At 41.9% G+C, this 14,540-nt stretch overlaps 1 protein-coding gene across 11 annotated transcripts in view; it reads left to right on the top strand.

The window, feature by feature from the left end:
- The window catches only part of sox6 (SRY-box transcription factor 6), a 135,518-nt gene that overhangs the window by 115,153 nt on the left and 5,825 nt on the right, over nucleotides 1-14,540 (top strand). For 9 of the 11 annotated variants that reach the window (XM_071488591.1, XM_071488587.1, XM_071488584.1 and 6 more), the window contains 3 exons: nucleotides 5,859-5,964; nucleotides 12,846-13,079; nucleotides 13,903-14,119. In XM_071488591.1, coding sequence (XP_071344692.1) covers nucleotides 5,859-5,964; nucleotides 12,846-13,079; nucleotides 13,903-14,119 — 557 coding nt within the window. The remainder of the gene's footprint in view (nucleotides 1-5,858; nucleotides 5,965-12,845; nucleotides 13,080-13,902; nucleotides 14,120-14,540) is intronic. The other 2 variants (XM_071488589.1, XM_071488590.1) reach the window with 1 other exon arrangement.

The raw sequence follows: 14,540 nt of genomic DNA, 5'->3' as shown, positions 1-14,540 counted from the left end.
TGTTCCAGGTCAGGTCTTTTGCTCTGTCTCTTCTCTTCCCCAGAAAGACATCAAACCCGCATCTTGGTAGGGTCATTTGGCTGTGGTAGCTCCATTATTTTCTACAGTTGTCATTTTACATAGTGAATTTCTGGCCTGCTACTGTCGCTCAGAAAAGCTGCTGGCCTCAGTGGCAAAGACCTGTGATGCCGCGTTCGCCACAAGGCACATACAACAAAGAGCGAGGAAAAGAATAGACCACAAAGAACCATTTATAGTCTATGGTATTGTTGCAGTAGAAACATAATGGCTCCAGTGTCCAACAAGTCTTGGGGTTTTGTCCATGTGTGAAAGGGCTTTGGTAATGCTGCAGTCTCTAATATCCTGCTGTTTGCAACCTGGACAGTTTGATAAGACAGGAGATTTCAGCCCAACTTCAAATCCCCTGGAGGACCCAGAGAACAGTTCTGGATCATTGAGGACTGGAAAGCCGTAAAAGTACATGATGTCAACACAAATGATCTCAGCAGTGTGGAGAAGAACATAAACACATACTCTTAAAATTATGACATTTTCAGCACATCGGCACACAGTTGAAACATCCTTCCTGCAATAAAATATGTACAATGCATTTAAAAATATCACAGAACGTCCCAAAGTAGACACCAGGACATGCAGAAGAAATCCAGTAGTTTGACAACATGTGCATTTTAAATTTACACTGAAGGGTCACATTTTCTGGGTTTGACTTGTTTTCTCTCCAGGGTAAAATAACTCATCCTGAATAATGATAGCATATCCTCTTAATAAAAACAAACAATAAACATTAAACTGGCACAAAGCCCAGAGTGGGGTTAGCTCACTGTTTTCTTACATAGTTTAAGCTGCTTAATTTAATTAAAGGCCTTTCTTCCCTCAGTTTTAAACAAATGAGGTGATGCCCTGGCAGTACAAATGGGACTGGAATAGCTGGCCATCTCTGCTCTGTGTGATGTTGAGGATGACTACTATAGAACAGATGCCAGCCTTTTGTGGCTGCTACTGTTGATTCTCCGGCTGCCTGCATTAGCCTTAGCAAAGGGAGAGCTCAGGGTAAAAAGAGTGCAACAGTCTGAATGAAAGGAACTGTGGGTTTACCGCATGGCTGGATGTACTTAACATTTAAATGGTTCAAAACTAGCAAAAACTACTGGAAAGCTGCAGACTTATAAATAACATTGCAACTGGTTACAATAAAGATACAAAACAGATGAGGCGCTGAGTTGTGAGGAGCTGTAGCCATGTTAAAGTGCAGTCTTTGTCTCCATCAGGGCTGGGACAGATTGTTGAGGGGCTTAGCCTGAGAGCGTCAGAGAGAAGACTCTGAGGGCTGCAGACCACAGTGATGACTGACACTTGATACACAAAGCCCTGTATTGTGGTCTGAGAGCCACTGCCTTCAACTTGCCACATACCAGGTGTGTGATATAACCAGAGCCAGTTCAGCACATTATCAAACATAAGTGGCTGCTTAAGGTCCTGCAGTTGTTAAAGGTTCCAATCATGAAAATTTTAAACACATGTGATCATATACGTTCCTATGTGAAGGAAACATGGATGAGATTTTACCAATACCTTAGAGATCTCAGAAAATACAGTAGTTATTGCTGTCAGATTTCACAGAAACATCTCATTTACTGTATATACACACACATATTGGGCCAAAAAAATATGCAGACTATTATATGACTTTAAGTTGGCAACTGGTGATTTTTGGAAGGACTAAAATATGCCATGCCTGCCAGCTGCCTGAAAGAAATGAAGCAGTTTTCTCTTTAAATAATCATTTCGATGTCAAAATGTTTTGGCGAGCAAACGTGCCAGCTTAATCTGCGCCTGTGGCATCTGGTTTACCTTATTCCTTTTCAACATGGAGTCAGGTCATTTTGAAAATCACACAAAGTGGAAAAAAAAAAAAAGTTACTATCGGTGATGATGAGTCAGACAACTGTGTATTTAATAATGACTTAAAATAAAACAAAATGAACTAAAGGTTGTTTTGGATCTGGTCCAGAGGTGTGTAATAAAACATGCACCAAGGTCTGGTTTATCTATTTTCATCAAGGTATCGACAACACTTGGGACTGATTAGACGTAAGTGTCCAATCCCCTCGCCACAACCACTGCCTGGCACAGTTAAGCATCTCTTCACCTTGGCTGAGCTCTTTCATCAGTGCAACAGCATAGTCGGGTTTAAAAAAAAATCTTCTAGACAAACTGACACCCGGTGAACTGAGCTGACAACTGCACGCTGATCTGCACCACAGTCTACCTTACTACTGAGTGTGTTTTTCTTTCATCTGTATTTGAACAATCTCAGGCCATATGGCTTTGCCTATAGCCTGGAGCTATTTACAAAGGAGAGAGTGAAGGAGTGTCAGAGTTGGCAGTGTGTTTCTTAAATATAGGGCAGGAGTAGGCACAATACACAGGGCCGTCCGCCACCCGCCTCTGCCCAGAATACACCCTGTGGGCAGAGCAGCAGGCCTCCGGCACATGTTCTGTGGCCGGCCAGATTAAAGCTCTCTTTACAGCACTGACAAGGGCTCTTCTGGGCTCCCTCACCCAAGAAGTTTACACTCCGACTCTGCTATCTATCCTCTTTATACTTCTCTCTCTCTTCCTGTGTGTCTCACAACTTCACTGGACTGGCTCATGACTTCACTGGGCAACCATGAGCAACCGAACAAAATGCATCTGTTAACTGAACTTTAAAGACTAAAGACTGCACAGACAGGGCAGATGAGATTATTGTGGGTGGCAGTTTTCCACTACAGCTCAGAGTGCGCTGCTATAATTTTAGTTGTGGGGTGGAGAGCTCCATGCTGAAGTCATTTGAGGGAGGGACAAGTTGCTTGCCAGCAGTCGTGGTCAGAGTGGGAGGGGAATAATGTGCACTGTTACATCTTTTGTTTCCTGTCTCTTTATCTTTACCTCTTTTCATCATCCTTGATTTGTTCTTTCATTCCACTTTGTTTATGTACTCTTCCTTTCAAAGGCCTTTCAGCATTTAGCAGCACTCATTTTGTGTATTTTTTGTGTTCAAAGTTTTTCATCATTCCTTTGCACCGCACATTATAAATACCTTTTTTATATCAGCCATATACTGATGGGCTCCCTCCCTTTCACTCTCTCACTCTCGTTTCCTGGGAGGAAGGCCAGCTTCCCCAGATACTGCATGTCCTTTGCTACTTCTCTTTGTCAGAGTGATCAGTAAAAATTTAATGACACTATAAAATAATAAAAGTGCCATTAATTTATCACAGCACTTGATGCGTGGGCAGTAAAGAAGCATTGGTTCACTGAATATTTTCCAGCCTTAAAACAAAACCCTGATGCTGTGCAGATAATTTATGGCCCTAATTTCAACTATAATTCTAATTCACAGATATAAATTACCAAACTTATAACCAATAAGTATATTAAACTCAGTATATAAAATTTTATGAAAATGTGTGGTGCCATATTGCACACATAGTCTAATATTAATTAGCATAGATAACAGAGAGAAGGGAGGGATACTTACTGTAACCACATCTTCATACTATAGTATGTAAAATGCTGCCTCACATAAAGTGTACATGTTCTCTATATGACCAAAAGAACCCCCCCGATACTTTTTATGTCAACTGAAGTGAAGCTACCTCAAAGAATGCTCAAACAAGAGCCTCATTCAGTGGCGTTCCCAGCTGTCTAATGTGCTGATGTTCACTAATCATATGACAGCAGTGCAGTGAAGAAAGAAGTTCAACACTGAGCTAGTTATTAATGAAATTCATTGATTGATGGCCCCCGTTCTCGCTCCTTCTCAGCCCAACATGATGCTTAATGATCATGAGTTTATAAAAGGACTTGATTGATCAGGAGGGACCAACGAAGCGCAAATGAGGGACGAGATGACTACTTTATTACAGATATACAGTACCCGTGAACGCTGTGTCTTCCTAGTGGACTGTCCAAGTAGCATCTAAAGCAGCACCATTGCCCATCCAGCTAATAGCACATAAGTCACTTTGTCATCGGGCTGCTAGCTTCTTTCATTAAGAGCAATAATGTGGCTGGGTGATGAATACAGCTCTGTGTGCGTGCATGCTCGTGCATGTGTTGCTTTACACAGACTTTGACACGGAGAAAGGCACCGCACTCCATCTTCTCTTTACAAAGCATCCTCTTGCCCAGCAGGGACCACCACATATGTCATAATTAGAAAACACTTAAGTAAGCAAAGGGCCGTCAGATAGACAGGCTCTAATCACAGGCCATAAGCAGGTAGTGGTTAATTGTATATCAGAATCACTCAGCTGGCTATAAATAATGACTGCTCCTTCAAGTATGATGGTAAATTGCAGTGCTCTTTCTGTCTCTCTCACTCCTTTCTTTTGAGGAATAGTTCTTGAATAAATAAAAGCATGAGGAAAATCAAAATACTGTGAAAGGCCACAAATGGACTTGAACTATCTCCATCCTTCATCTTGTCATCTTTTTTAGCCCTCGGGGGAAAAAAAGGTTATCCAAAGAAAAAAAAACATTTCAAAAAGATTTCTTAATTAGATTTTTTTTCTAAAATGTGCTTATGTCTATTGTTGGTGACATGATTTTATTTGTCAGCGGAAAACAACTATATAAATTCAGTGCACCCAAAAAATAAATATTTTCACTTACAAGAGTTACATCTGCTTAATTTTTTAGCACCTTCTCCTAGGAGGAGGGGGAAAAAATCCCTGTGGGGGGAAAAGTGAAAAAAAACAACAAAACGGTGCAATGCACTACAAAGACGGGGTAAAAGATTAATGTGTGTGCTGGTGTCGGTGTGTGTGGCAAGGGAGCTGTTAGTATTGTGTGAGGACTCTACCTGAGTATCTGTTCAGACTGCATGTGATAGGCATGTTTGAAAAAGAAAGAGGCAGAGGTCAGTGCAGACATTACATCTTTGGCAGAGACTGAACGCTCACCCTGAGAGTAAAACAAATGCTTTTTTTCTGAATGGTGGCAACATGCCTGCTTTTAGTGTCATCCAGGCAAAACCTAGGGGGGGGAGAGATTATTTGTATCATGCAGAGTCAAAGTGTCCATCTCCTAGTTGAGTCTTTAGAGAGGAAGACAGCCCTTTGCTAATGCCCTGTGTATTCACTGAGGAAGTAGGTCATTCAACAATGGAGCCAGCAGCAGTCGGCACTCTCCCCTTGCATAATACATTAAGTGTAATGTGCAGCAACTATTCAGAGGCCCCCCGAAAGCTGTTATTTTATTCTGTAAATGCACACGGACATGACATTTAATATTGTCACGGAGCGCTGAATGACAGGGTTTCATTGTGTGTCAAGTACAACATGATGCCAAGTTTAATCTGAGCACAAAGCGACATGACAAACGGGAAAACACGGTGTGTTCTCCAAAGCATGAACTCTGAATAAATGATGGGCGCTGAGCTCTGGGCGCTGTAGACTGGAAGGGAGGATGTAAGGAGAAGATTACAGAGGAAAATCTGAGCACTGCAAAGAGGGCCACGGCCCCATTGTGTGCTTGGGATCACAAAGTATCCTTCTGTAAATCTATTTACAGCACCCCTGGCCCTCACTGTCTCTCTGCCTCCTGTCATCCATTATAGCAGCTGCTGAATAGAGAGATGAGAGAGGAAAAAACTACATCTAGCTCATGTCAAAAGAGCAGCTCTTCAAAAGAACATCCATTTATCAAAGACACTTTTACTCTTTTCGAAATTTCAGATTCCTGATGGGGTTGTTTTTTTTTGGTTTGTTTTTTTTTTTACAATTGTATCACTGTAAAAATGTGCATATATGTGTTTGTTTGTGTACCTGACTGTTTGTATTTTCCTGCAGGAGAGGGCACATTTTGAGAGCATTGGGCACCACCTTGGCAAGCTGGGTGAGGAAGGAAAGATCGGACACAGAGTTATTGACCTCACCAGGCCAGAGGATCTAGATGGTAAGGCCATATGAGCTGCTCTCTGACTGCTTCTACATCCGATGAGGTTATGTTTCCAGATAATCCATACCATTTCACAAAAACTAACTGGGCTAAAGTTTTAAAAATGTTGAACACTCCAGACTAACCCTAAATTTTGGAACCATGGGGAGTTTTGATGGCTGATAAAGTCCACTACTCCATGTGCTTCAGAATTAGGCTGGTGGATTGGTTTGTGTGGGTGTGTGCAGAAACATGTGCATGTGTGTAAGAGAGATGTGGGGGTTGGGGTGAATGCCGTTTGAAATGAGCCGTGGCTCCAAGGTTTTCACAGGTAGGTGAGCGGAGGACAAGGGTGTCTGAGGACAAAGCTGGCTTTTTTCCAAGCTCGGCTCCTGTTGCCGTTGTGCTTGTTTGAGGTCCTGGGCACAGGGGTGTAAATTCGGGTTGCACCAGTGTGACAAAGCGTCATCTCCTTTTGTGACGCTGGCTCCTACACAGGAGCAAGGAGTACCTCGGTGCACCAATGTTTGTCCGACATAAATATTTGTGGCAGTTTCCATGGCACTTCAGAGCCAGAGCAAAGAGGAAAATGGTTCTGACTCATCTTTGATGCCTCAAAGAGTCTGAAGGCAGAAGGAAAGATATTTCTCAGGACAATGTAACCCATCAACAACTTTAAATAGAATTTTAGACACATTTCCCGTCAGTTTTTAGGAGTAAATGCTCCTGCATAATTGGTTCACACAGACTTTTATAAAAAATAAAAAATAAAAAACTTTTTTTTAACTCCCCATAAAAAATTTTGTTTACCAACTCCAAAGCAAACATCTTTTTTTACTTGTCTAGTTTCACATCACACCCAATCCTGTAGATGAGAATTAGAGGTGTATTTAGAGGATTCATTGACATTTTTCCCATGTGAGCCACAGGAGCAGATCCCATCCCACCCGTCTGACTCCTCGGACAGATGTGCATACAGTGCTCATTCTGCCAGTGGGAACCTTCTTTCTGTGGCTGCTGTGGAGTCAGGACCAAAACAGAGCACACACCAGGGCAGTTGTGTCCTTTTAAGTCCTGCTCAGGGCCGAGGGAAAGGCTCTCGCCAGACGCCTCACATCAGTGTTCCCAGTGGGCTATGGATTAGGAGCAAGCAGAGGTTAGAGGAGAGGAGAGGTCCTCTTCCCAGGGGGAAATGGCTGGGAGCCACAGCAGTACACATAACTCAGAACACACAGTTAACATTTCTCCTCTTATGCCACAAATATATCTGTCTGTCTTCTTCAGCTTCACCAACAGGAAAACACATACGGTCAAATGATGTGAACCACAAAGTGTTTACTCTTCTGAGAAGATGTTTACTTTGAAATCCTTATTGTGAGGATTTTCTTCTGCTTGAACCAATGGTGGCTCGGCTCCCGGGCATGCCTTGATGTATAGTGTAGAAACATACAGTAACTATCTAATTGCCGGTTATTTGTGCTTTCTTTAATAACCTAGAAAGCACTGATTTGCTGATTTGCAGGTCAAAGGTCATGCATATGTCAGGGTTAAAACAGGGTTACATTTGTTTTTTAGCCTTACATATTATAGTTGTTTAAATAGCATTTGAAACCCTATTTTTCAACAAGTAGTTAGGATACAAAAATATAGTCCATTTTTATTTTATTTTTATTTTAATTTTCTACTAAAGCAATACATATATGACCAATACGTCATAAAAGTATTTATAGTTTTATCCCAGCCATCTGTGTGTCTTTGATCTGCAAAATCCTTACTGAACATTTTTGCAATTCATGATTAAAGTCTTAAATGTAATTATTTTTGGGAGCTTTTTGGTACAGAAGGAGGGAAATTAATTTGGAATCTCGTTTGTATTTCAACACACTTTTCCTCTGTAATTCAGAACACACTGTATATACGTTGGTGTTTCCTGAAAAAGGAAAATTACTGGGTGTAACTCCCAACCCTTACATAGGGTGTGAAAGCCCCTTGGTGTGAAGCAGCTTTCCCTCTAGAACAGAGCAGCCACACTGAGCAGGCCCTGTGCACAGCGCACCTCTGTCATCACAGCAGTTCACAGAAAGCTTTAGGTTGCTTAAGCTAATATTTGCAAAGCATGCATCAACCAAAGTCCTAACGAATAAGACTGGAAAAAAGTGGCAAAGGAATGGAAATAGATAGGATTTCCTTCATTTTACGAAGCCACGAGCCAAACGCACGATCCCACCGCAAATTTCATTAGGTCTTTTTAAGCTCTCATGAAAATATTACCAAGTACCACAAAGGCCTCAGCCCAGCCAGGCCCTTTGTTCATTCACATATGGCAGTATGGAGTTGCTGTGTAGCTGAGGCTGTATGTTTGTCTAAACCACCCCCACCACTGAGGGTCCGCAGAGAACAAAGAGGTTGTTGAGAGATATGTGGAGACAGGAAACAGAATTAATCTAAACGCTCAGTGCGATAATATCAACCAGAGAGTGAGAAAAGATGAGGCTTCAGCCAAACAGTGTCTCTAACAGAGTCCTCGTGGAATAGGATGAGAAGAACAGTAGTGTTGCATTGTTGTTATAGATCACTGTTGATGGGTTTCGTGCTGTTCCAAAGTTTTATGAGTTGATTGTTTGAAGAGGTCTTTGTTGCTGTTTCCCTTGCACTGTGAGGCTGTGGGAATCAAGCTCTGGCTTTTATTGCTGAGGACTTTTCCTTAGAGAAGGCTGAGATGAGGAGGCTCAGACATGATTGATCCAGTCGCAACAACAATAGTTGAATAGGTCAACACAATCAATAAGAAAGTTTTGTTTTGAAGTTGGCTATTTGAAATTTAAATTTAGCCCCGAAAGAAGATATTTCTGTGTGATCCTGTTTTTCTGTGTGTGCACGCATCTCTTTTTGTGAGTGCAAAGCTTGGATGTTGTGAAAGATTAGACACCACTTTTAGGCTAAATGCACAAGAGAGGGGATAGAGCAGGCAAAAGTGAAAGCCATTGCCTGCATGTTGAAACAGGTTGGCTGTTTGTTCCCAAGTTAACATGTACACACAGACACACACACACACACACACACACACACACACACACACAGGCTCCAGAAAACTCAAATCATCCTGACTGTAAAAGAAAAAAAAGGATTGGCATGTTATAATAGGGCTTATATCACTTGTAATTTGTAATGGTTTAATTGCTATGAGCTCAGGCTAGAGCAGGGGCACTGAGCGCCGTGTCCTGTCTGTCCATACACATTAATCTAGCCTGATCCTGCTCTGAGGGAGAGGCTCTATTGTCAGCAGTAAATGCCTTCAGTCAGAGGTGTTAGATTTGATCCCAACAGGGAGGGCTTGGCAGGTTCGCGTGATTGTTGCCTGCTCACTGAGGCTCATCCTCTTATGCGGATTCCTGGGTGACATTATGTGTCTGCCCGCAGAACAAAGATGAGTAAGGAGGAGGAAAGGGGGAGGAGAGGGGACGGCCGGGGCAGTGCTACCCTCTGGCTTGGTACATGGTCGAGTCTGAGCCTGCAGCTCACAGGTGTGATAGGCGTTTGGGCCTCACTAGATTCTCTCTCTATTTCTCTCTTTTTTTTTCCTACTTCCTCGTTATTTGCTCTCCTTTCTTCATTTTTTATCCCTCACCCCACACCCCCCCACGCTCCGTGCACACACACAATCATTCTTTCTCACTGTAATTCATGCTGCTCATCTGTAGTGTTTCCAGGAGAGACAAATTAAAAGGGGATTCTCATATCGCTCTGTCACACTTGAGCTGCAGGCCTCATGAATCACAATAAATTCTATTAAGCAGCTCTCCCTCTGTTTCGCTCCCTCCCCAGCTACCACCCAGGGGGCCTGCCCCTGTCACTGCTAAACATCTGTGTTTATTTACACAATCACACACCTAACTAACTGATTCCTAAATGTCCTGCCCCTCCTGGAAAAAAATAGTTAGTGCTCATTTGCAAAATGTCAGAGCAGTGTCATGATTTTCAATGAAAAGACAGAAACAATGTTGAGGCAAATTGCATGTTGCAGTTTCTAGGGATTTTCTAAGACTGGCTGCTAATACACAGGATGCATCTGATTAAGTCATATATATTACGGCGGCTGGATGGGGGGCGGCAATTTTTTCCACACATTAAGTCTTGGATGTTTTTCTGCAACGTTTGCACTGTCCTCAGTAATTTTGCAGTGAAGACTTAGATATTATTTCAGGTCAAAGGTCAAACTCTGTGTTAGGCTGTTGGGTTCCCAGGGGCAGTCTTAGGCCTGGGTCAGCTTGAAACTTTCATCACTTTGCTCTTTACACATCCAGGACCAAAGCACCTGCCTCAGTGCAGATGAAAGTAAGTGATGTAACACTGCTGTTGTGCATTTCAGTGTCTTTATGTAGCGTCAGGCAGAGCAGGTAGGCTCTTTACCATGTGCCATACCTCATCTGGCTACCCTCCAATGAACCAAGTCACGTGGCTGGTTTCCTGGCTAACTATGGATGTGGCACTAGCTGATGGCAGGCAGTTGTTTTGTCCCCCTCCCTGTAAGAAGCTCACCTCTGCCCGTATGCATGCACACCAGTATATAAATTGCTGAATCAGTGTCAGTGATAGAGTAATGGCACGGGAAGCATCGTAAATTACAGCAAGCGATCCCGGGGTGCAGACACTGGCTGTCGTGTCTGAGTGAGCGCTGCGCTCCTGAGCTAATGAATACCTTCATCTGGCCCCGGCAGTCAGCAGATTGCCCCGCGTTGATGGATACTGTCAGCCCTCCGCCACACCACATTTCATTGCACAATAAACATGGTTGTCAAAACCAAACAAAGTGAAATCAATTCATCCTGTACAGTGAGTGCATGCTAAATGAAATTAACGTACTGTGGGCCGCGGTGGCAGCAAAGGTAGTGTATTATTTTTGAATTCATGATGGCTTTAGGGCCTATAGCATTCTGGGAGGCAAAAGCAAACAGACAGAATATGACACAGCACCTGCACAGTTTGAGAAAGTGTTTACAAAAGTGACACAAAACACCTTTTAAATGATCTGATTTACTATTTCTGTGCATGCTGTCCATGTGTACGTACATATACTTCTATTCATGTTTCATTTTGGGACCATTCCATGTATAATTAAAATGAGAGACTTAGAAAAGGCAGAGGTTTAGAATACTAGGCTTTCTCTGTCAGCTCCATGATGAAGAAGAAAAAAGAAAAAAGAAAAACTTCAAACTTCAGTCAAAATATATCATTCAGTATAAGGTAACAGAAGTTAAATGTAACATTTGAAAACAAATGATCTACGGCTTTTTTAAATAAAGGTTATATATTCATTAACCTATATTTCAGAGATACTAACATTAAGAGGTTTTCTATTTGCCCCCAAAAATGTTATCTTACGCATAATTTTCTCCATATTTTCTCTTAATGTGCATTTGCTGAAGACAGAAATGTGATTTTAAGACGAGACGAGCAAATGCGCTTAATTATGATGATTATGACTTGATTGAGATTGTTACTTCCATTGGCCAGAACTATATGTCAATAAGAGCAGAATTATGTGGGCAGCTTCAAGTGCATGTGAAAATATATTTTTCACCGGCCTCCCAGATGAAGGCAAGCTTCTGTCCATCACAAATGTGGCTGTTTGACTGTTAAACATGAGCTGGTGAAAACTGATTTGAGGTGCCTTTGTACTGGGAGAAACAGGTCTCCCAGTGGGCAGCTGGACTTCAAACACACTGTGCATGTAATCCAACTTCCACCACAGCCCCATCTCAATTATAGGTGATGGTTCTGTGATTACATATATTGCCTTTTCAGCACTTGTCTTCTATAACAGTTTTGAAAAGAAGACTTGTTTTTCCGAAGTGAAGACACTCTTCGGCGTCTTCAGTGATTAGAGCAGAGCGAGGTTTCTGTGGATTTGGAATTAATGCCTCTGCACAGCCCTCCATTACTCATTAAGAGTTTGATTTTGTTTATCAGCTGAAATAATAATAGAAATCAAACCCCAGGTAACATGTGCCAAGGCTGCTAGTGGAATGGTTTAATGAGAAAGATTCACATGTGGATGATGAAATATGCATGAGTCATCCCAAGCTTTCTTTTCCAGATTTGAGATCATTAAAGATGTATCGTAGCATATGGAAGGCTTTTTTTGTCTTATTTTTCAAGCCTTGTTTATCAACATGTTTTTGTTTGTTTAAATATTCATACTGCTTTTATTTAATTCTTTCACATCTTACATATAAAAGGAAGCAAATGCGCATGCAAACAGAAATCATTATCAGTCTGATGTACAGTTTAATACTGAGAGAAACTCTCTTATGCTGATTGTGAATGCCCTGATTGAGAAACAGCACTTTGCAGAAACGGCACACTCTCTCATCGCAAATGTGAGCCTGGTTTGTTTGTTTGTGTGTGTGTGCGTGTGTGTGTGTGTCTACAAGGAGAGTGAGAGGGAATGAAGAAAAAGCCTGTCTGAATTTATTTGTGCATATATATTTTAAAATGTTGGAAGAATGCTTTATTAAGATTTTCCAGCTTCCCTCTGATTTTTTCAAAGACTGCCTCAAGTATCAAATTGAAATGTATGTAGCAGAGAAGAGAAGTGTGAATTCTTGCAGTCAAAATATTTAAGTGCCATTTAAGTCCAAGGTCTTCCTCTTTTGGTTTTGGATAGACCCTCTTAAACTGACATTGTATTCACTTGTATTGCACTGTCAAGTCAGATTTTCCACTCAATAGAAAGTCTAGACCCTCTAGGAGGGTCTGTAGCCCTGCACTCATCTGAAACTGTGTTCATGATGATGCTGGCAGCGATAATAGTAGATTAAGAGAGTTTGAAGATGGCTCGTCATTTAATCAATGTCTTGCCTCGCTCTCTCTTCTTGTTCCTGCTCTGGCTATTCCAGGGTCCAAGGAAGTCAATGGCTCTGCAGATAAACCCCAACCCTATTATTGTTGGCCAACAGGAGGCGCTGGATCTACTGAGGCACGAGTCTTCAGGGAATCTCGAGGAAGGAACAACAACGAACCCCATATTAAAAGGCCGATGAATGCATTCATGGTGTGGGCCAAGGATGAGCGGCGCAAGATTCTCCAGGCCTTCCCTGACATGCACAACTCCAACATAAGCAAGATTTTGGGTAAGACCTTCTAAATCAGGTCCAGTGAATATTTATAGGCTGATAAAAGTGATAAATATGCAGTGTTTACAGCTTCCTTCATGACGCACTGTAGAGGTGGAGAACTACTTTTCTGTGTAAGAGAGCAGATATTTTATGAGATTTCCTTAATCACTCTGAGTTTTGGTAATACCTTACAGACTTAGCAAGCATTTTGTACATTTAAATGTGGGTTTATTCTGCACTGGTAAGTAAAGCTGACCTGAAAAAGCAGCCAGTAACTAAAGGAGCGAAGGTGTGTTATCTTGTAGGCCACTGTGAATCAGTTCACCTCACCATACAGATGGATTTATAGCCCATCGCTACCATAAGTGTTTGTCATGAAAAATGACAGAGGCTAAATGGGTCTTGTCCCCTCAGCATTGGAGTCCATACATCAGAGCTGTTAAAAGTGCTGTCATCCAGTACCTGGTAGCACACTTCACAGAGCTGTAGTATTTACTACACTAGTTTGTTGTTTCTTACTATGTGATATCGAAGTATGTCTCGTCTCAGATGATGTGCATAGGCAGGGCTATCAAGGGGTTGGTGTGGAATGGACAATAAATCTTGGCACATGACTGTGCTAGAAAACTACCCTTGTTAAGGAGAGTTCAGTTTTAAATTAAGCTCTGAGCCAATGCGGTAAAATGTGACTGGATTGTGAATCTTAAAATAAAATTGGTTCTTTTGACTGGAAGGTCTCTGACTCCCCAGTTTTAGTATAATAAAAAGCTATTACTTAAATTGTTTTTTTTTCTGCTTGTGTTCAAATTCTGAAATCTCACTCTACTGCATTGTGTAGGTTCTCGGTGGAAGGGCATGTCTAACCAGGACAAGCAGCCATACTATGAGGAGCAGGCCCGTCTGAGTAAGCTCCACCTAGAGAAGTACCCTAACTATAAGTACAAGCCGCGGCCTAAGAGGACCTGCATTATTGACGGGAAGAAACTCCGCATTGGAGAGTACAAGCAGATGATGCGCTCACGGAGACAAGAGATGAGGCAATTCTTCACTGTGGGGTAGGCATGCAGTCACAAATTCCACCATCTAATCACACTAACACACAAACAACTGGACTGTAGCTTTTCACTTCCCTGCAGCCTGTGCTTCTACAATAGAAACACCCTTTCCAAAAGCAAGTGTTGAGTTACCCTCTACTGTATTGGTTTTGACCAATTAAACATGACCATTAAAACAGTGTTTTTCAATAGCTGTGATTCCATAATTCAAGACAATAGCAGTCTACAAATGGAGCATAAAGTGCAGACATTATTGCAGGATATAAGCTCTAAGTGTAGACTTACAGAAGCCTGGAGGGCAGCAGTCTGAGCTTAACACTTTAATTTACTGTGTGTGGTTAGCAGGAGAGCCCTTCTCCAGGTGTTCCCATGTCAGTCATAAGCTTCAGTGGCTGGAGTATCAATCATCCAGCACAACAGC

The sequence above is a fragment of the Trachinotus anak genome, unplaced genomic scaffold (assembly GCF_046630095.1).
Source record: "Trachinotus anak isolate AG129_WGS33_773 ecotype Australia unplaced genomic scaffold, CSIRO_AGI_Tana_v1 ptg000011l, whole genome shotgun sequence".
Taxonomy (NCBI): domain Eukaryota; kingdom Metazoa; phylum Chordata; class Actinopteri; order Carangiformes; family Carangidae; genus Trachinotus; species Trachinotus anak.
This window is presented reverse-complemented; position numbering and strand designations above follow the sequence as displayed.